The sequence below is a fragment of the Paralichthys olivaceus genome, chromosome 1 (genome assembly GCF_024713975.1).
Source record: "Paralichthys olivaceus isolate ysfri-2021 chromosome 1, ASM2471397v2, whole genome shotgun sequence".
Classification (NCBI taxonomy): Eukaryota; Metazoa; Chordata; class Actinopteri; order Pleuronectiformes; family Paralichthyidae; genus Paralichthys; species Paralichthys olivaceus.
Genome location: NC_091093.1, coordinates 23782493 through 23802275, shown reverse-complemented (window position 1 = coordinate 23802275; position 19783 = coordinate 23782493). Strand labels below are relative to the sequence as shown.

At 40.4% G+C, this 19783-nt stretch overlaps 2 protein-coding genes across 2 annotated transcripts; both read left to right on the top strand.

Annotated features, from left to right (window-relative positions):
• The first annotated feature begins 630 nt into the window (after nucleotides 1-630).
• On the top strand, nucleotides 631-5782 carry LOC109624901 (uncharacterized). Its single transcript, XM_020079825.2, has 10 exons — nucleotides 631-790; nucleotides 1566-1773; nucleotides 2711-2892; nucleotides 2982-3197; nucleotides 3515-3887; nucleotides 4153-4286; nucleotides 4393-4632; nucleotides 4857-5018; nucleotides 5345-5434; nucleotides 5525-5782. The coding sequence occupies exons 1-10, from the start codon at nucleotides 680-682 to the stop codon at nucleotides 5693-5695; spliced, it is 1887 nt and encodes a 628-aa protein (XP_019935384.2). The 5' UTR covers nucleotides 631-679; the 3' UTR covers nucleotides 5696-5782.
• Nucleotides 5783-6464: 682 nt separating this feature from the next.
• pir (pirin) lies at nucleotides 6465-17764 on the top strand. Its single transcript, XM_020079614.2, has 10 exons — nucleotides 6465-6540; nucleotides 7465-7584; nucleotides 7676-7768; nucleotides 10035-10115; nucleotides 11541-11747; nucleotides 14034-14118; nucleotides 14603-14647; nucleotides 16566-16648; nucleotides 17104-17170; nucleotides 17285-17764. The coding sequence occupies exons 2-10, from the start codon at nucleotides 7492-7494 to the stop codon at nucleotides 17401-17403; spliced, it is 873 nt and encodes a 290-aa protein (XP_019935173.1). The 5' UTR covers nucleotides 6465-6540; nucleotides 7465-7491; the 3' UTR covers nucleotides 17404-17764.
• The last annotated feature ends 2019 nt before the right edge of the window (nucleotides 17765-19783 follow it).

The following is a 19783-nucleotide window of genomic DNA, read 5'->3' as shown; positions in this document are numbered from 1 at the left end:
CTTTTTACTAATATTTATCCAATGACAAATTGAAGGGATGATTAACAGTTCCTCACAAACTGCCATGATCAGTTTAGTGCATTTTGTGGTCTCACTTTGTGTTTTTTTTTTGTGTCCTCTAAACTGCTGAGCTCCACTGTTATGCCGAGGGTGAGGTATTCCTGTACATGGACAAAATAGATTTTGAGCTTGAAGGCCTGACAAATATATAAAAAACTAAAAAACGAGTAAGTGGACATTGTGGTTAGAAGTTCTTTGTTAGGACAAATTAAAGGTGTGTGGTTCTCTTGTAAGTAAAGTAAAGTTTACAAGGGGAAACAGCAAAGATGCACAGAACAGGTTCTGTTTGTGTGAACTCAGATGTCAGAGCCTCCAGACTTTCTGTGGGCTTCCCCTGCCCGGCCCTCTAGTGTCTGTATCTGGAAAAACACATTTCATTGAATATTTGATCAAACTAAAAGGACACACAATAAATATGTTTGTGCGTAAACATGACTGAAACGAGTTCTAGTGCCAGTGTAACAACTTTACTGTTTTGATCTTGACATGAGTTGTGTAGCTAAATTTACACTCACACACACAAACACACACTGAAGCTATTTCCAGATTCCCCTGTTGAGTCAGGGAACCCTGGCTAAATCTGTGGACGCTGAGGTGGATTGGGTTACATGAGAGGCACATGCCACCATTCCTAAAGGCTCAGGTCTACCTCTGCACCCTTCTGTCTGTCAGAGTGGAGACACCGACCACGGTTCCAACGTCTCAGGAGCCGACGATCCAACTCGACCAGGTACTGAAACGCCCTGTGTGAGGTTCTGCATGAATTCTGTGTCTGACTGCTGACAAACGTTTTCATCAGCAGCTGAAATTCTTGAGTAAAGTTGACCTCTACATTGTATTTTATCTGATTCAATACTAACGTCAGTTCTCGCACTGATTCAACGCTGTAAAAACACAAGTTTCAATCTTGTTCGAAATTGAAATCTGTAGTTTTGAGTTTTTGGAAAGTTACAAGAACAACCCACACAGAGCTCAGTTGACTCTTTAGACTCTATAGGAAATTATTCATTGATCAGGGTGCTCGATTCACGTGCATGAGTTTCAAGAGTGACACGGTGAGGGGTGAGCACGGTTGTACAATATCTTAATGTTTTGTTTCGAGTTCATCTTGTGTTAATGTGCTGTTGACAGTTGTAGCAGCTTGTGGGCGCTGTTGTGCAGCAGGTAGTTGAGATGCAGAGCAAGAGAAGAAGTGGAGAAGAGGGTGGAGGTTCATGGGTCTTGACCTCTTTATATACAGTCTATGGTCTTGACTCATGTTGGAAACTCACTGAAAGTTATGAGTAAAACCCCAAAGTGATGGACCGATCTGTGTTTTAATCCCATCACTGACAGTTTGTCAGTTTAAGGAACTAAGTCTGACTCCAAACAGACTTTGAAAGAAGCATAACCTTCTCCTGCTTGTTTGTCACTGTAGTTAAACACTGTGTGTGTGTGTGTGTGTGTGTGTGTGTGTGTGTGTGTGTGTGTGTGTGTGTGTGTGTGTGTGTGTGTGTGTGTTTCAGATGGTGACAGTGGATGTGTTAATAATTGGGGGCGGCCCTCATGCCTTGACCTTAGCGAGTTTGCTACTGAGTCCTGACTCAGACCCTGATCCTGGACATGACTCACCGCCCCCCCCCTCCTGCTCGGACCCTCCGAGGCCTCAGCCACACCCACCAACTTCCAGAAACAGATCCTGCGGTGGCAAGAAGAAGAGGAAGGCAACAGCTGGTACAGACTCACTGAATCCTAATTGTTAGGCACAATTTTATACTGTTGACTTTAAACACTAAGTCACAAATTGGACAAATAATAGTTGCATTTAAAGCTGAAATATTTAGTTAATTCATTGATTCATTGACAGAATGACGTGGCATCTATTTGGATAATTAATTGATCATTGTAAGTAAGTAAGTCATTTTTGGGGCAAAAAAAGAAAGAACCTGAGCTGTAGGAAACTGATTAACATTTTCTATATATTCTCTATTCAAATATATTTGTGACGCTTACCTGCTGAAACTATTTAGTCTTAGTATTATTTAAGAAATGTATTGTCAACTTAATCTATAGTGAATTATAATCTTTATCTTTACCTGCAACAAAATGTCAAACACGTTTGTGTCAGTCCCTGTCAAGTCCCCATCATCAGTTATTACCTCATATCTAAATGTAGTGGACAGTGACAGTGTGGACATTACGAGTCATTGTTATAAGATAAACATTTCATATCATTTGGACTTTGTCTCAAATTATTTTTATTTAGTTTTTCTGAATGTTGTATGTGTTGCTCATCTTTTACTAACACTTCATTTTTTCAAGTCGGTCTTTTATATGTATAAAAAAGGTTTTGATTTATTAGGTCTAGATATAGTACCTCAAAATTTGGATCACTATTCCAATTCTAGATTTTGTGTCTATGCAAACATATTGCTGGTGAGATAAGATGCAGAAATGAAGTTTGAGATGTCCTGATCCTGATCCAGTTGGAATATGAATCTGAGATGTGGGGGGGTCACATGCCTGGAACCAGGTGACCTCAGTGTACAAAGAAAATAGAGCAAAAATAAATCGATAAATGCTCCGTCATCGAGTTACTCCTCAGGAAATCAGACCGATGTTTGTTTCTTGTGTGGTGGAATAAATCAGTGCACTTGTACCTTGTGATTAGTCTCTGCAGGAATGACAGTGGAGGAATCAGTGATATCAGAGAGGGTGGTTCGCCCCCCGCTGAGTCTCCGAGTGGTAGACTCGTATGGGGAGTGGACGGCTCTGTGGGAGAGGCAGTTCACAGCTCTCAGCATCCCTCATCTGCGCTCACACACACTGGTGCACACAGACCCTCTCAACAAGGTAGAAAACAAACATAATCAACTCCCTCCTAAAGTAGAAACAATATTTAATGTTATATATGCATGTATGTTGTATATTTTCTTTGACAGAAAGCACTACAGGAGTTTGTTCTAAAGTGTGATCGTTCATCAGAGCTGCACAGTCTCCCAGACCAGGTTTATATTCTGGATGAAAATGCTTTTTTCAATGACACGCGACTTGGCAAGAAGGAGAAGAGACGACTGAACATCAACTCCACACTGAAGAAGAGTTTATCCTTCAGTCTGCCGGGAACCAAACTGAGTGTGGACTTCTTTAGAGATCAGGTATACAGTGTGTGTTTGTGTGTGTGTGCGTATTTTGAATGTTAGATTTTATGCAACATTTTCATTAACACCTTACTCTACAAGACAATGAATAACTTATGTAACCTCAGTTGGTGGTGGAAAGGAGACTTTTGAATATTTATGTCTTAATGTGACTCTCTGACTGCCTGACACAAGTCTTTTATTGAAAGCTCTTCCATGGGTGTATTTGAGAGATGGAGTAACAATCTGTTGCTTTGCTCTTTAAGTGATTTACTGACTGTAATATTTTTTGAGCATGAGAACCAATAATCTGGTTCTGTCTAATCTAAACACAGGTGGAGAGATACAACTTGGCCAAAGTGCTGGTGAAGGGAACGGTGGAGTGCATCATCCCTGTCGTTGAGCACAAGGAAGAAGAGGATGACTGTATGAAGGAGAGGGGAGCAGAGGGCGAGGCCGCGAGAGACGGGCCAAGGAAGAGAGTGAAGTATTTTCAAGTCCATCTTCAGGAGGGCATCATCCTAAAAGCTCACCAGGTCGTTATGGCAACAGGACCAACACGTGCCCAGATGGTGAACATCCCCTCATGGGTGAGAAACATTGGAGAGAGTTACCCAGAGGAGCGTTTGCTGCACACAGTGCATCTCATGCACCATCTGCCAAAATCCAAGCACGAACAAGAACAGACAGAGACGTCTCCCTCTCAAGGTAATTCAAATCTCTTCAGAGGACACTGTGACATCACAACCATTCAGAAAATCTAACCATTTTTAGTATATGTCTCGGAGCTGTAAGGATAATTGCTATCGCTAACTAAAATCATTTCATACTGTAAGTTGTTGTCTTTACACATTTGCCAGAATCCTCATATAACTGAGTTGTATTTGCTTTCACCTAATGTTTCAGAAGACCTCAGTGGTTGTTTGATTCCCAGTCCTTGCTGCAACACTTAACAAGAACTATGTGTGTCTAGAGCTGTGTGTAGTGTGTCAGAGAGGGCAGAGAGTAATGGTAGTTGGTGGAGGTCTGACCAGCGCCCATGTCGTCTCTATTGCCCTGCAGCAAGGTGCCAGCCATGTGACATGGGTCATGAGGAAGCACCTCCAGGTCTAGTGCCAGTGTGACACTGCATGAAGACCAACCTTACAGAATTACTGCAGCTACACCTGTCTACCTCTGCCACACATGTCAGTCGTCACCGTTTCTCTTACAGTTAAAGCAGTTTGATGTGGGCGACGTGGAGAGCCTGGTGGGTCGTTACTCTCATGTGGAGCACGGCATCAAAATGGATGGCCAAGCCTACCTACGGCAATTCTATAACGAACGGAGCCTTCACAAACGGCTGGCTATGATTCGCCAGGCACGGAAGGGAGGGGCCGTCACCCCAGAGGCCTACGTCCACCTACAGCCATTCATACTGAGTGGACAGGTGGACGTCAAGACTTACTGTCAGGTAACAGTCCTAATGCAATCCACCGGGTAGAGGGTGAGGGTGCACTGACTGAGATGAGATTGTGGAAGTGAGATGAGGTGAGTCTAGATGAGATGAGGTCACGTGGATAAATAGCTGCGGAGATAAATAAAACAAGTGAGGTGAGGTTATGAAATGAGATGCGATCAGGTGACATGAGAGATGAGATAACATCTAATGATTCATGTGATCATCCACCTGTCCAGGTGAGTGAAGCCAGCTGGTGCTACAGGAGCCAGGCCTGGAGTCTGAGCCTCAGCACAGGGGACCACTGGACTGGAGATATGATCTGGCTCGCCACCGGCTGCAAACTTGATGTGAAACAGGATCTGTTGCTTTCTGAAGTGATGAAGGAATTCCCAATTCAGGTGGGTTAAATAGTTTTTAGATATGTGTAGTATTTATGCATCTATGGACAGATGAACAGAAGAATTATTTCTTGGGAAATCAGTGTAAATGTTGAAAAGAATGATGAAAACGTTACTGGATCCACACATACATTTAATGAGTTCTTCCTTCCAGCAAGTTTCTGTCCAGTAGATTTTGTGTAATCTTACTACAAAACAAACCAACCAACAAGCAAACAGAGGGGGTGAAACATGAAGTATGACGAGAGCATAAAATCAAGCCTTGTGATCTACTGTCTTGATTTAAGATGGATTCATAAAATGTGTCCGGCTTGTCCTCTGTGAAGGTGATGGACGGTTGGCCGTGCATATCAGAGAGCTTACGGTGGGCAGAAGGGTGCCCGCTCTATCTGATGGGACAGTACACAGCTCTTCAGGTGGGTCTTCTATACAGTGTTTTGATGTACAACAATCTGCTCGCTTATTTTACTTATCACTTGCCTTTATTGCCCCCCCCACACACACAGGTCGGACCTCACGCACTAAACCTGGCTGGTGGACAGGCTGCCAGCATCAGAATCGCCAAGGACATCATGCGCCATCGACACCCGGACAGTGGAGATGCATCTGAACTGAGCGGGGAGAAATCTAAAACTGAAGAATATATTCAACAAATGCACGGCCTGTTATGGCTCTGACTTTATTCTTTAGCCTCGAGGACCTGAAGTTTCTTTTGTTATACTCGTCGAAAGTGACTCTACCTTGATTAAATGCTGTGAAACTCATTTTTCTATTTTTCATCCTCAAGGACCCAATCAGTATTTTTTGGAGTGGATGGAAAATGTCTTTTGCCTGATGTGTTTAAAGCATAGTTAATGTAAGATAAAAATGTATGGAGTATGTTTATGAATCATAGGGTCCGAGGATGAATGAATTTCAATGTTATGCATATCCCCCTTTTAACTTGACTTGAATCTTGGACTGAAAACTTGAAGAAGTACTTAAAGTCTGTATTGGATCATGAATTATCTTCTAAAAATAAATCAAAAAGTAGGGTTAGGGTTAGATTCCACACCGGAACTAGAATTGCACTCAGGAGAGCATTTACATTCACCATGTCCGAATATACCTACACACGATTATGAAACATGTAGAGTAGAAATATGAAAGAAAGAAACTGGGCTGATAACAGGTCATAAATCCCACCAAAATAAAAGTCAAAGCACAATTCAAATAAATCTTTATTTTTGGTCGTTTTTATCACATTGATGTTCGAATGTACATTTTTCTGTAAGTTTGGTTTGAAGTATTCATTTGATCGTATAAAAAAATGGGTGAAATATCATGAGTGACCTCGTTCCAGAATGTTCAGTGAAAATCTGTTCGGCTGTTGAGTGTTATCTTGTTTACAAACAAACAAACAAACACTGGTGATGTAACCTCCCTGGTGGAGGTAAACATCTTCCTAAGCTCCGCCCCTGCTGGACTTCCGCATTGTCATCCTTCCTCGTCATCCTTCCACCGGTGCTGCAGGTTCAGGACGGTGAGTGTTTGAATGTTTTCTTTCAGTTAAACACATTCGTGGTGTTTTTTTAATGTAATTTAACGTTGATAGTGAAACTGAAAACTCTGGTGAAAGTGCTGCTGGTGTCAGGGGCGAAGTTACTAGAATAAAATAAAAAATACGGATGTGTAAATAAACAGGCAGCGTGAGGCTGATTCACTGAGATCTGGACTTTCTGCAGCTGCTCCGAGGTAAAACTCAAGATGTAAAAATAAACCCTGAGCAGGTGGAGAACAGGCAGGACACAGGTGGTGCACTGAGGACAGGGAGGTGACTGAGGGACAGAGACTCATCCTTCATGTGGACGATCTTTCTGCAGAGATCAGCTGATCAACAGTTGACGATCAGCTGATCTGTGACGTGTAGTTTCTGTGTCAGTGGTTTCGTCTCCTCTTCCTGTTCGCCTACAACAGTATCATGGAAACTGGGAAACCCTGAAATGATCTCACTGGTTGTTTTGTCACATCATGTTACTCTGTTTCTACTCATCACATTATACATATGGACGGTTACAATATACTTTATTATCCACCGCCACTGCCCTTTCTCTACCCATAATATTCATATTATAATAATTATTATTTTTATTTTATTTCAATACCCAATTTCTGTTTTGTACTTGTCTAGCTTGTTGTTGACTATCTGCTGCTCTAACAACTGTATTTCCCAGGATGTGTTATCAGTAAAGTTGATCTTGTCTTATCTTGTTGTATCTTTAGAATATAGGCTGCTCTGACAAAAGGTCCTGGAGCTGCAGTGAAGTTAAGATTTTGTTTGAGGCCAATATTGTACCTTAATTTGAGATGCACAAATGAAATCATGAGGATAAAATAAAACCCAAACCATTCTATTATGTCCATGGATTATTCTAATTGTCATTTCATTACTGTGTATGTGATGTAGTGAGTGGTGAAGCCAGCTCTCGGTGCCATGAATGTGAGGAAAGTGGAAAAGACAGTTCTGAGTGTGGAGCAGGCAGAGGGAGTCGGTGCTCGTGTCCGCAGGAGCATCGGCAGAATGGAGGTAAGTTAACACAGCTTTCATCCAGTGAGCTAAAAAAGAACTCAACACAGTTCAGATCATCCATGAAACACTGTGCATGTGTTACTTCCAGCTGAGGAACCTGGATCCCTTCCTGATGCTGGACGAGTTCAGAGTGAGCAAGCCGGCAGGTTTTCCAGATCATCCTCACCGAGGATTTGAAACAGTGAGTGTCGTTCTACTGTAATTTGAAGGTTTCCATTAAAATGTAAGAGACTTGAATCTTCCTACTTTTATCACCAGATGGCGACAAAGGGACATTGTAACTTACTGATCCACAGATCTTTCTATAAATGATCATTTAGGTTTATACATTTCAAAAACTATACAGAAAGCCAGTGATGTCAGCAATATTATAATCACTGGATAAACTGCTTCTGTAAACTGTGTATAAGTTAAAAGTCAGCTGAGAAAGATTCTGTTATAAAAACTCACAAAAGAATGTGTTTTTCAAAGAGAGGAATGGTCCCTGCCTCTGAAGTCTTTTGGCCTTTTTTCTGCTCATTTTTTATTTAGTTTTCTGTTTATTTTGAATTAATTTACCATGTCTCCACCATGAGGCGTTGGCATCCGATACAACCACTCATTTTTGAGGTTGGATCCTTTCTCTTCGCAGGTTAAGAATAATTCAAGTGTTTTTTTTAACATATTTTACTAATATAAGTACACAGACAAAACCTCCTCATTTAGTCCAGTTCAGCTTCCTTTCTGTCCTCATACATATTATAGGTTGTTTATTAAGTCTTGTTGCTTTATTAATGGAAAAGTACATTTGTGCAAACCTTTCAAAGTGAACTTGTTGCACTCGTCTTTTATAACAGAAAAGATGTCTTAGCTTTTATAATATACTTTTTTTTACATCTTTATAAATGGGCAGACCTTGTTTCTGCTTCATGTCTGAATAAAGTGGAACATTTTTGATGAGAAAGATTTTAAATTCTGAAAAAAATAAAACAGAAAATAATAATTATTATTTTCTGGCTCCTACTTAGTGAGCCGTTTAGTGGTGAAGTTGTTGAAAATGGCTTCATGAATATATTTCTCTCTCATAGAAACAACTTGACTTGGTCAAGTATTTTCTCTTATTATTGTAGTTGACTGTTATTTGGTCTGGACACCAGACCAATCAGCAGGCTCCTGAATATCCACTCTCTCAGACAGCTTTTCATCCATCCAGAGACAGGTCCAGCCAATCACAAGGCTTTATGTGAAACACTGTGGGTTTGACATGCTGACAGACAGAGGAGCTCCCCTGAAGCATCTTTGATAACATGATGTGGAGACGTCTAATCCATGCTGGGAAATACATTTTCTCTGAATGAAGAACAAACCACTGCACTTACAGTGTTTGTTAATGTGTAACATCACACATCCCGTTGCTTTGATTGGTTGTTGGTGTGTCTGATGGGCGGACAGTTGCTATTGCTCCTTGGAAATCAGAAATGAGCTGAGAGGCTCTGATGCTGCTCGACTAAAAGTCACTACATGCGTCTGTGCTGCACTATCCGCAGTAATTCTACCACCTCTCTGACTGAATGGAGCTAATGTCACAGGTCTGACTTGTATCTTTGAAGTTGAACCTTGAACATTGTCCTCAGATTGCCGGACTTTCCTACAAGTGTATTTGATTTGGCAGATGGAACTTAAATCTCCCAGTGTGGGCGGACAAGACTAGGCTACACTCCCAGCATGCCTTTCAGCAGGTGTGTTTGCTCACACTCACATGGTGTTTGAAATCCCACAGCTGTGGAGACAGATCAGAGGCAGTTCACTGCAGGGGCCTGAGCTCTCTCCCCTCACACAGATGTTCACCTCTGAACCTGTGACCCGAGATGCAGCTCGTCTCTTCCTGTCCAGTCTGACCACTGGAGCAATGAGACAATCACACACGTGCTTTTAGTTCTGAAGCTTCTTGCACAAGATAATAAAACAAGGGAATTTTACCTAAAGCTAAGTAATTTAAAGCTGAAGTTATTTACTTTATAATTGAGCTGTTAAAAAATATTTTAAAAAAGATAAAAACTAGAATTACTACGCCTCTGACCTTTAGCCTATGACCAAGTAGTCAACTGGTCAAAAATATGTAAAAATTACTTAAAAGCAGACTGTTCAAGAGACCTTTGACTTCCCAAATCTGTTAGTCAACAAATTAAATATTATTTTCTTGAAGCATTTTAAGACAATGCATTCACGAGGCATGGAAAGGTTTTTGCGAGATCATCAGTGCATCCCTGAGTCCAAATTAATGTACACACCAAATTTGAAGGAGTTCCCTCGAGGCATTCTTGGGATCCAAAATACATTTGACGTAAAATCTAAATATTTTACTTTTTTTTATATAAATAATAATTTAGGTAATCTGAGGCCTTTTTGTCTGAAGTCACTGTAGCTGTTAATGCTGCATGTGTGTGTTTGTGTCTGTCCTCAAACAGGTAACATATGTTTTAGAGGGGATCACGGCCCATGAAGACTTCTGTGGCCATTCTGGAAAACTGAAACCTGGAGATCTGCAAGTACAGCATGACTAATCATAGAGTTCATTTTTTAATTTATTTTTAGGATTTGTTTGAAAGAAATATTTTTATATTATTAAATGTTTTATTTCTAAAATGTTGGCAGTTTTTGCTTTTTTTAAATGAAAAGGGTCCCACTCTGTTCTTATAGCATTAGATTAATATTTAAAACCATTATTACTGAAAATATGAACACTTGAACAAACATCAGTATGATAAGAACAACCTAAAATGACAGACAATATACCATCAGACTACCTCACAGATGCCTCATGTATTTCGCAGCAAGAGGGCTAATCAGCATATTTCCCATAATGCCGAACAATTCCTGTAACTTAACCTCTAACTGATTTGTGTTTCCTGTTTTTGAGATGTTAAGATACACGTTATCTAACTGAGGTATTCTTCATTATCTGTGATCTTAATCTCCTGATTGTAAACGTTGAGAGCAAGTTATTAACAGGAGGCTTCACAAGCTACAGAGCAGAAGAAGAGTTAAGCCTTTACCAATCCCCACAAACTCATTACATATACATCATAATGTTGTGCACTCACACTAATTGGATATCATGCCCTGTGGGTTGTTTCCTGTGTTTTTAAAGTTGTAAAGTTACACACAAATACACACAAACACGCACACACACAGGCTGCTGACTCAGCTTCAATCTGTAGAAGAGGTTCAGTCAGTTCAGCTGAATTAGCTCTTACACACCATGTGCACGTTTCGTCTGCCCGGCGTCACGTGGGAGCTGCAGATGCTCAGACTGACGCCTGTCTGTCCTTCAGGGAAAGCTCAAACTCCATCTCACAATAAAACACGGTCAAAGGAAGTGGTGAAGACATCGTGCCAACTGAGAAAAATCTCTCACCTAATGTTTGGATGAGTTTCACATCTGTATATGTAAACTTAAGGGGAAGTTTATATTTTAAAATCACATTATTCTGTCCCAGAAACACAGTTGAAAGAAACTGCTTTAGCATGGGCAGTATCTGTGTTGTCTGTGTGGTTCTCCTCGGTTGTATTCTGCTTGTGTTATTATCCAGCAGATCCCCCTCCCAGTAAATACCCAGCACGCAGCAATAAACATAATGAACAGTCGCAGATGAATTATCATTGGCCAGCAGCGTTAAAGCTCGAGAGTGGAAATTTCCAGCCGGCCCAAAGGAGAAGCAGAAGCTGTTAAAGTGAACTTCCCTTCATCCAGTGTTTTAAATCACTGCTTGATTCAAAATCATGACCAGAGTTAAAGCAACACCTCATTTTGTTCCTCAGCATTTCATCAAAATTCCTCTCACTTAAGTTGAATTGTTTTGTTTTATTCCTGCTGCCTATAGCTTCATATATGACTCATGGCTTCTGGTTATCATCTACAATTAATACAATATTTATGTGGTGTATTTCAAATATGTCTCCCTGTCTACCAGTGGATGACTGCAGGACGGGGGGTGGTCCATGCTGAAATGCCTGTATCGGAGGAGCCGGTGGTGGGCTTACAGCTGTGGGTGAACCTGCCGAGGCGAGACAAGATGGTGGAACCAGCGTACCAGGAGCTCAAAGGCTCCGAGATTCCCAAACGCAGCCAGGGAGGCGTCACAGTCGCTGTTATATCTGGAAAGGCTTTAGGAGCAAAGGTGTGTGTCTATGTGTGTGTGTGTACGTCTACTTATTTGTGTATGGGGTTGATGACGTCATGGCAGCACCATTTACTGAAGCCACAGTCAGTCACTTTGAAACTAAATGTGGTGTTTACCTTCGTGGTAGCTGTTGATCTCATAATGATTGCTCATTTGCTGGATGCCCGAGGCAAACAGGAAAAACTGACAAACATGCGTGCATTCATGTGTTTGTGTCTGTGTGTCCATGTGTGTGTGTGTGAGTAAGGGAATGCCTATAACCACGCTATTTGACCAGTGTTAGTGTAAGGAGTGTCCGTCTGAAAAGAGGAAACAGAAAATTAAAAGCAGATTGTCTCAGCCTGTGAGAGTTGTAGTGCGTGTGTGTGTGTTTTACTGTAATGTCCGGGGTTACTGTCGGGCAGGAGGCTCACTGATCATCAATTTCTCTGCATTCAGTGTATTTATACTGTGTAAGACTCACGTTTTTATACAACTTTACAGCTTGACTTGACTCTGGTTTTATTTTCATACTTAGTAAGACAACACTCGTACAGTTTACGTGTCAGTGACGAGTCACAATATTTGATCATAAAAACTGAACATATATTGAGTAATTAAATACCTAAAATGTTAGACCTCTTACAACCAAATTAGCGAGAATACACAGGTTTTTAAACGAATGACTCGTTTCCCAATTGCCTGGAGAGGAATCCTGTTTCAATCCCTGGTGAATCGTGTTTGATGCCAGAAACTGAGAAGCTCAACTCGCTGTCTTGCCAATGTTGCTCTTTGCACAATTTGAAGAAAAATGATATCGCTGTTGCATGTTGTTCCCAAAACACAAGTACACAAATGTTCATGGCTATTTACACGCCAACGCCCTATAAAGTTCAATGGCCATTCTAACATTGCAAAGAAAACTGCTTCATCAGCATCTAGACTGCCAAAATAGAGAAGAAGAAATTGGCTCATTTTCCCAGGTGTCATGTTTCCATCACTCCCAGTCTGAGCCTGAGCCGATAAAACCCCATTTCTACTGCAGAGGCCTTTGACCTGGGAGTTGATGGTGATGTTTCCATTCCCTTTGCAGATAAAAATCAGATGTTAGTGAGTGTTAGTGGGTTTTTTGGACCTCAGGGACAAATCTATCAAAGGACAAACAAAAACAGCATTACTTTTCAAAAGAGATTTATATCAACCAAAAAGGGGGATTAAGGAATTAGCAATAAGTAAATTAAGTCAAAAACTGGACCCAGTCCAACCAAATAGAACTCAATCAACTGAGCCACAAACTGAGACATATAAACTGGCTGATCATTCCCCCCTGTACTGATGCAGCACTTGGTGTGGTCCATTTACTGGGCCACTGTTTTTAAACAGGCTCCTCCCACAGCTACATCTTTTGGCCAAACCAGGAAGAAGAGCTGACGCAGGAGAGCAGGTAACTGAAAGACTAAGAAAATTGAATGAATGCAGCTAATGTGGACAAAACTGTGTAAACCAAATGTCTCATTTAGAAAACAAACAACTGGAGCAATAAACAAGATTTTAAAACCAAACTGGACTGTTTTTCATTTCTTTGTTAACAATAAAACCATGTGGTGAATTGAATCTGTGTAATGAGCTGGGTGAGACAAAGTGATAATTTATTTATTTCCAATGTGTGGCTGTGGATACGACCATCATAAAAAGTGCTCAAATTGCTTAAAGCTTGTAGCCTGTGTGACCATGGTAAAAGTCACTGTGTATTTTCACTATTCACTTTGTGTCATTATTTCAATCAGTTGCTTGTTCAGTTCTTTCTGAATCTTTTTGAATGAGGTACTTTTAGCCAAGTTTTTTTTTTTGAAAAAAGTTTTATGCCTTGCTGAATTATTATCAGATTCCTGCAGAGAGTGTCTTGCATTTCATGGTTTGATTTTTTTTTTTTTTTTTTTTTTGTCCTGATGGGCTGTGAATTGTGGGGCCTGTGCTGCCTTGGCTTTCTATACAGTCGATTCAGTTTCCCACAGGTAGACTCCAGTTCTGGTCTCTACCAATTATTGAGGGAAACATACGTCTCTTTTCTTTAGCTGCTAAATGTTTCTCTGTGTTCCCCAGTTATTTAGTAACAATGTCTGTCCCTCATTCGGTTCAAAAAAACGTACTTACATGTGTACTTTTGTAAACAAACGGCCATGACTCTCACTGGCACCACAAGATCTATTTGTATAAACATGGTCTCTTTAATATATAATATTTAGTTTGATCGCATCTGTTTGAACATTTTTATTTTTTCTCCCTTTCTTTATTTCCCTCTAGTCAAAGGTTTTCACAAGGACACCAACCCTGTATCTGGACTTCAAGCTGCAGGCGGGGGCCCTGCATGTGCAGCCAGTCCCTTCAGGTAGGAGAACATTTCTAAATTCACCAATAAATAAATGAAAGGAATGACCTCCAAAGCTTAAAAAAGGTTAAACCATTAAAAATCACCCTTTGTCAATTTGAGATTTTAGTGCTACAACCTTTCCTTGTCTGATAATTGGCTTTTGGGGACTTCTGGAGACCTGATTATTGTTTTAAATGGATTTCCTTTAAAGAAGACACATTATGCTCATTTTCATCTTCATGATTTACATTTTTCTTATCATTTGAAAATGTTTATAAATTATCTAATGTTCAGTAAATGCCTCCCTGTCCTCACATTTTCAAATGCTGCAGCTCCTCTTTTCAACCTCTGTCTGAAACACCTGGTTTTAGCTGCTGTCTCTTTAAGGCCCCACTCCCTGTAAAGCCCAGTCTGCTCTGATTGGCCAACTCTACTCAAACATGCAGGTCATATCTCACTAGTGACTTGTTGAGTTTCTAGCTGTTTGTTTTTTGTTTAACAGGATGGACTACATTCATCTACACATTATCAGGATCCATTAACGTTGGTAAGTTAAGGAAGATCCAGAGCTGACACTTTAATGCCTTTATGGTCAAAGTCATTGTGACCCCACAAACCCTTTTTGGCTCCGGAATGAGAATCATTTAAAATGTGGCACAAATGTTCACTTAGAATCACAGATTAGCTGTTTAGATTTTGGTGGTCAAAGGTCATGGTGGCCTCAAAAAATACACTTCTGGCCTCTTGATCTTGATATCCCAAGTCTGGCTGGACGTTATTTCTTGACCAGTTGTCACTTGGACTCAAACACTGAGATTGACTTGTATTCAATGGATTTGACTCCAGTTGTCACGTCACGGTGACCTCATATAACCACCCTAACATTGTCCAAAACAAGAAATCAGAAAAAACCAGGGGGATACAAACTTTCTTTAGCTGGATTTGATGAACTCTCACTTTCTGTCAATTTGATCACTCCCTCGCCTCCCAGGCTGCTCCTCTTTCTGCGATATTAACGTTACAGATACGTATGTGTGATCTCATTCCAATCGCAACTTCCCTCCTACATTCAGCCAGAAGGACCATGTGTTCCACTTTAAAGCCTGATGGATTCGTACTGTCACTGAACCATGATGTCTTCAGACTAAAGCAGCTTGATCTGAAATTTAACCAGCATCACTGGGAAAAGTATTGCGCTATTGTTGTAAAATACGACCGGCTTAGGGTCTGGCGTCAGATCAGTCACCTTATCCACATGTAATAACTACGCCCTGTTGTATCGATGCTGCTGTTTGACATTATACTGTGAAATTCTGCATTTCCTGCTTACTGGACGACATCATGTGATCAGGGAATTCTCCTTGCATGAGAATGAACCCTTTCAGACGGCAAACTCATTATCAGAGGCTTTGTTGGTTTGTTGAAACCTGTGTTTTCAGTCAGAACTCCCCCTTTCATATTCCGTCATGAAATTTCATTATGATTTGATTATTCTCTGTCTCTCAGTACGCTGCAGGACGTCTCAGACTAGTTGTAATTGCTGACAGATGTTTTGATGACACGAGAGGATGAAATTGGCTGATGTGATCAAAGACGTTATTTGAATCTTAAGTCTTGAACTTTACATGTAGTCAGGCCAAATCAGAACCAGCTGGCTTTGATGAATGCATCAACCACAAATGGAGGTGTCTGGCTTTCTCAGCGTTTAGAGCCAATAAGTGATGAAGTGTGCGAGAAAACTGCGTTTAAAAGGCACCTGCGTTACAAACACACAAGTGCCTTTTATCTCATTTAAACTCAAAGTTGTTTTGTTACGCTACGAAGATCTGTGGTAGCCTGAAATTTATGAAATGGATGAAATTATTATTAATGAAGCACATGTCTGTTCATGGACTGCATTAACTGGTTCTGGGTGAATAATTAAATGTTAATATTCCAACAAATGGCAGGGATGTCTCAGACAAATTAACGGAAAACATGAATGCAAAAGCCACACAATCACAATGGAAGTGAATGACAATGAAACAAGAGGTGATTTTAAAACATTAGTGGTTTTACACCTGTACTGAACACCTGAAATAGACATGGCTCAATTTATTTAGCGGCTTGACTGTGTCATCAAACGGCTCACCTAACCAAGCAATCAGTTTTCTCTCACTGCTGTTTTGTTTCAGTTGAGTGGCTTTTGCAATTGTGTTTTCTGTCAATATGCTTGTGTGAGAAGTCTTGGCCACTGTACTATTGACCCTCAACCCTTAAAGTCTAACTGTTTCCTCCACTGAGAAGCTCCTCATGGATTCCACTTTTTAAAAGTGCATAAAAAGAGCTCAAAGACCACAATCCCAATCAATCATTTTTAATAGTGTTTGTATCTTGATTTTTTCTTTCCTCACATTATCATTGACAGACTGTTGCAAATGAAGAGTTCTAGCGTTGTTTAAGTACAAAACGTTACTGTTCTCAAGGCCCAGACCAGGAGCGGCAGGAGGTGGCGTCCCATCACACGGTGGTGTTCGGAGACGGAGACTTAGTCAAGGTTGAAAACAAGGTGAGTTTTCCGTGTTGAGACGACCAGTGGCTCCCAAACGTTTTCCCATAGTGCCCCCTTTGGCTTCATTTCTGGATAATGGGAGGAACTTGAGACATGTCTTTCGTCTTTATGTACAGTCAATGCGCTGATAACAGATCAGAAATGTGAAACATTTGTCCTGCCAGAGGATGCCACATCTCCTTCTGTGGTAGCGATTGTAGAATTCCTCAATCTTTTTCATATCAACTTTGGTTTCCTGCCACTACTCAGAACTGCACATTAGGATGGACACAGAAACCCTTCTTTATTGTTCACATTCACAAATCTGATTCTGATCTACTTTTTTCAACTCAGCAGACTCAACAACAGAAATATTGTCTTTCTTTAATCGTATGTTTCCACACAGACATATGTTGGGACTCTGCTAGTTCTGTTCACTAAGAAGATAACACTGCCTCTTCTTCTCTCCTCAGTGCTCTGAACTTTCTCATTTTGTGCTGATCGCCGGAGAACCAATCAAAGAGCCTGTGGTACAACGCGGTACGACATTTTATTCCCTCCGTCCCTCCGAACAAATCAAATTCTTGATTTCACATGCAAAATGTAATCAATAGCAGTAATGTCATTATTTGCAATGTTGTGTTTGTCTTTCAGGTCCATTTGTCATGACGACAGAGGAGGAGATCAGTCAGGCGATCAGAGACTACCAGAGCGGCAGAAATGGTTTTGAAAGAGCCGTAAATTGGAGATCCAGGATCAGAGACTCTTTCTAAAGCAGTGGTGGAGAACCTTGAGCCTCTGGGCCATTCCAGTCTGAGACAATACAACTCAGAAATATATTTGATTTGAACAAATAATATAAAAATAAGTGTTTCAGAAACAAATGACCAACTATACCTTTAAAGGTTCTGTGTGTAGAATTTAGTGACATCTAGTGGGTAAGTTGCATTTTGTAGCTGAATTCATCTCACCCTCCCCTTCCAAACATGTAAGAGAACCTGTGGTAGACTTCAATTTTCATACAAACTCAAAATGTGTTTAGTTTTTTATCCAGTGTGGGCTACTGTAAAAAACATAGCGACCTCTGCAGAGAGGACCCGCTCCTGATGTAAATATAAAGTATTTAAATGGAAATGGACCATTCTCGGGTGTTGAGTTGGAGCAAAGGCTTGTCAATATGTGGCAAGAGCAAGATTCCCTGAACAGCGTGTTACACAACACTAATCCCAACCAGCTAGTTATTAGCATTACAAGCTAACATACTACTGTTGACATTAAACTGACCAAAAATATAAATGGAGCGCATTGTCCGCGACTGCACTACGTTTTTGTCATCCAGACACGTTTCTTCTGCCTTTGGTCTATATAATGCACACTTCACATCTTGTAGTGTGTGCATGTTTGAAATTAGAGAGAAAATCTGCGAAGCTTCTCCTCGAGTGCTCGATGCAACTTGATTTCAAAATCAGTCTCAGGATGTGTTCTGAGCTCAGCTTTAAGTTCTCACTCTACAGAGGGATTGGTGCCCAACAAGGTAAACAAGCAGGTTTACTGTTGACTGAGATAACGGCCAAGAACCCTTGTTAAGAAGGAGAAATTGTGAAGCCTTGTCTGGTTGTGACTGCGCGGCTGCTTGCACCAGACAAAGTAAAATGTTCCAACTCTGCAAGAACAAAAGCCAGAAGATCTGAATGTGCTGTTGAGTGCAAAAAACTCCTCCAGGCATTTGGCGAGAGGATTCAGGAAGTGAGCGTATTTTCTGAATTGTTGAATGTGGAACCTGCTGATGTGCCTACAACATGAAATCATCGAGGAGCAAAGTACAATAACGTCCCTCTGCTTGAATTCTATAAACTGTACGTACATCATAAAAATACAGTAAATTACATTTATTAAAATATGAACCATAGAATAAAAGCAGTGTGTAAATTGACATAGCAGGAAACTAACATTTTTTTCTAGGATTATTAAATTGTTCAAGGGTCTTGCATGATGGATTACATTGAATTCAATGTAGAAAATACAAAAATTACACTACTGTTGAATGTATTTATGTCTGTGTTTTAAAATAATCTCTGTTTAATAACTAATTTTATACAGTAAATTGACACTAAGTGGCAACTTTTGCTGCCAGACTTCACCATTTTTTCACAGTAGATTGTACAGTGTACTGTCTGTGTTTGGTAATTTAGTGTGGCCCTCGAAGTACCACTGAAATTGTACTTGACAGGAAAAGATTCCCCACTTCTCTTCTAAAACCTCCTGTTGCCTCTGATAAAACTGTCTTTCTTGTAATGTATTAATGGAGATGTTCGATGTTGGAACACTGAACGATGGAAACCTATTTCTTTTAGAATATGTTTTCAGGACATTTAGAATTTTGCAGCGTCTATTTTAACTTGTTACAGCTGAGTGCTTCATGTGGGAGTGAATGACATGCCCTATTGTTGGCACAGTAGTTGTTTACCCCCTCTACCTTGTAAAATATAGATTTTAGGGAAAATGTGCCCCTAACTGCTCTCTCTCCACGTCCCTTGTTAAATTTAATTTTTATTACAGTTTCCTTCTCCTGTTTGAAATAACACTGTTGCATCGCTGTTATGAAATTTGGAATAGTTGCTTGTACACAATGTAATGAAGATAATTAAAATACACATACTGTACTTGAGGTATAGTGGTTTGTTCAAATATACATAGAATTTGCTGAAGACAAACATTGACATTTGTTTATTTATCCAGCAGTAGTCAAACAAAAGGAATCAATTTTTTTTACATTTCCGTATTGGTTTATTAACCTGACCTCCAGGGCCAAACATCAACATGAACCAAATAAAAATACAACAATATTCCATTAGTTTAAATACGCTTTGGTTTTGCCAGCGACAGAAAAGATGCTGTTCATCATTCCCATGCAAATGACTGTGTGAACGCTGTTCTCACATTAAATCCATTATATGTGTAACATGCTGAGTCAAATGGGCCTGGATTGGCGAGGGGGTGGGGTGTCAGTGGGACAGGGGTGGTGCCGAACTCTTATTTCCCCTCACACGTTACAGAGGTCTGGATCACATTTAAAACACATGTTAGTGCTCTTTGGCTGTATGCGGTTTGGCAGCTTTGGAGGAGAAGACACTGATGGGGATTTAACAGGCA

Excerpts from the sequence above, each read along its gene's own strand:
- LOC109624901 (XM_020079825.2), top strand. The coding sequence starts at position 680 with ATGCCACCATTCCTAAAGGCTCAGGTCTACCTCTGCACCCTTCTGTCT. Across the intron at positions 2,893-2,981 it reads ACACAGACCCTCTCAACAAG|AAAGCACTACAGGAGTTTGT; the intron begins GTAGAAAACAAA and ends TTTCTTTGACAG. Across the intron at positions 3,888-4,152 it reads AGAGACGTCTCCCTCTCAAG|AGCTGTGTGTAGTGTGTCAG; the intron begins GTAATTCAAATC and ends ATGTGTGTCTAG.
- pir (XM_020079614.2), top strand. The coding sequence starts at position 7,492 with ATGAATGTGAGGAAAGTGGAAAAGACAGTTCTGAGTGTGGAGCAGGCA. Across the intron at positions 14,119-14,602 it reads TGTGCAGCCAGTCCCTTCAG|GATGGACTACATTCATCTAC; the intron begins GTAGGAGAACAT and ends TTTGTTTAACAG. Across the intron at positions 14,648-16,565 it reads ATCAGGATCCATTAACGTTG|GCCCAGACCAGGAGCGGCAG; the intron begins GTAAGTTAAGGA and ends ACTGTTCTCAAG.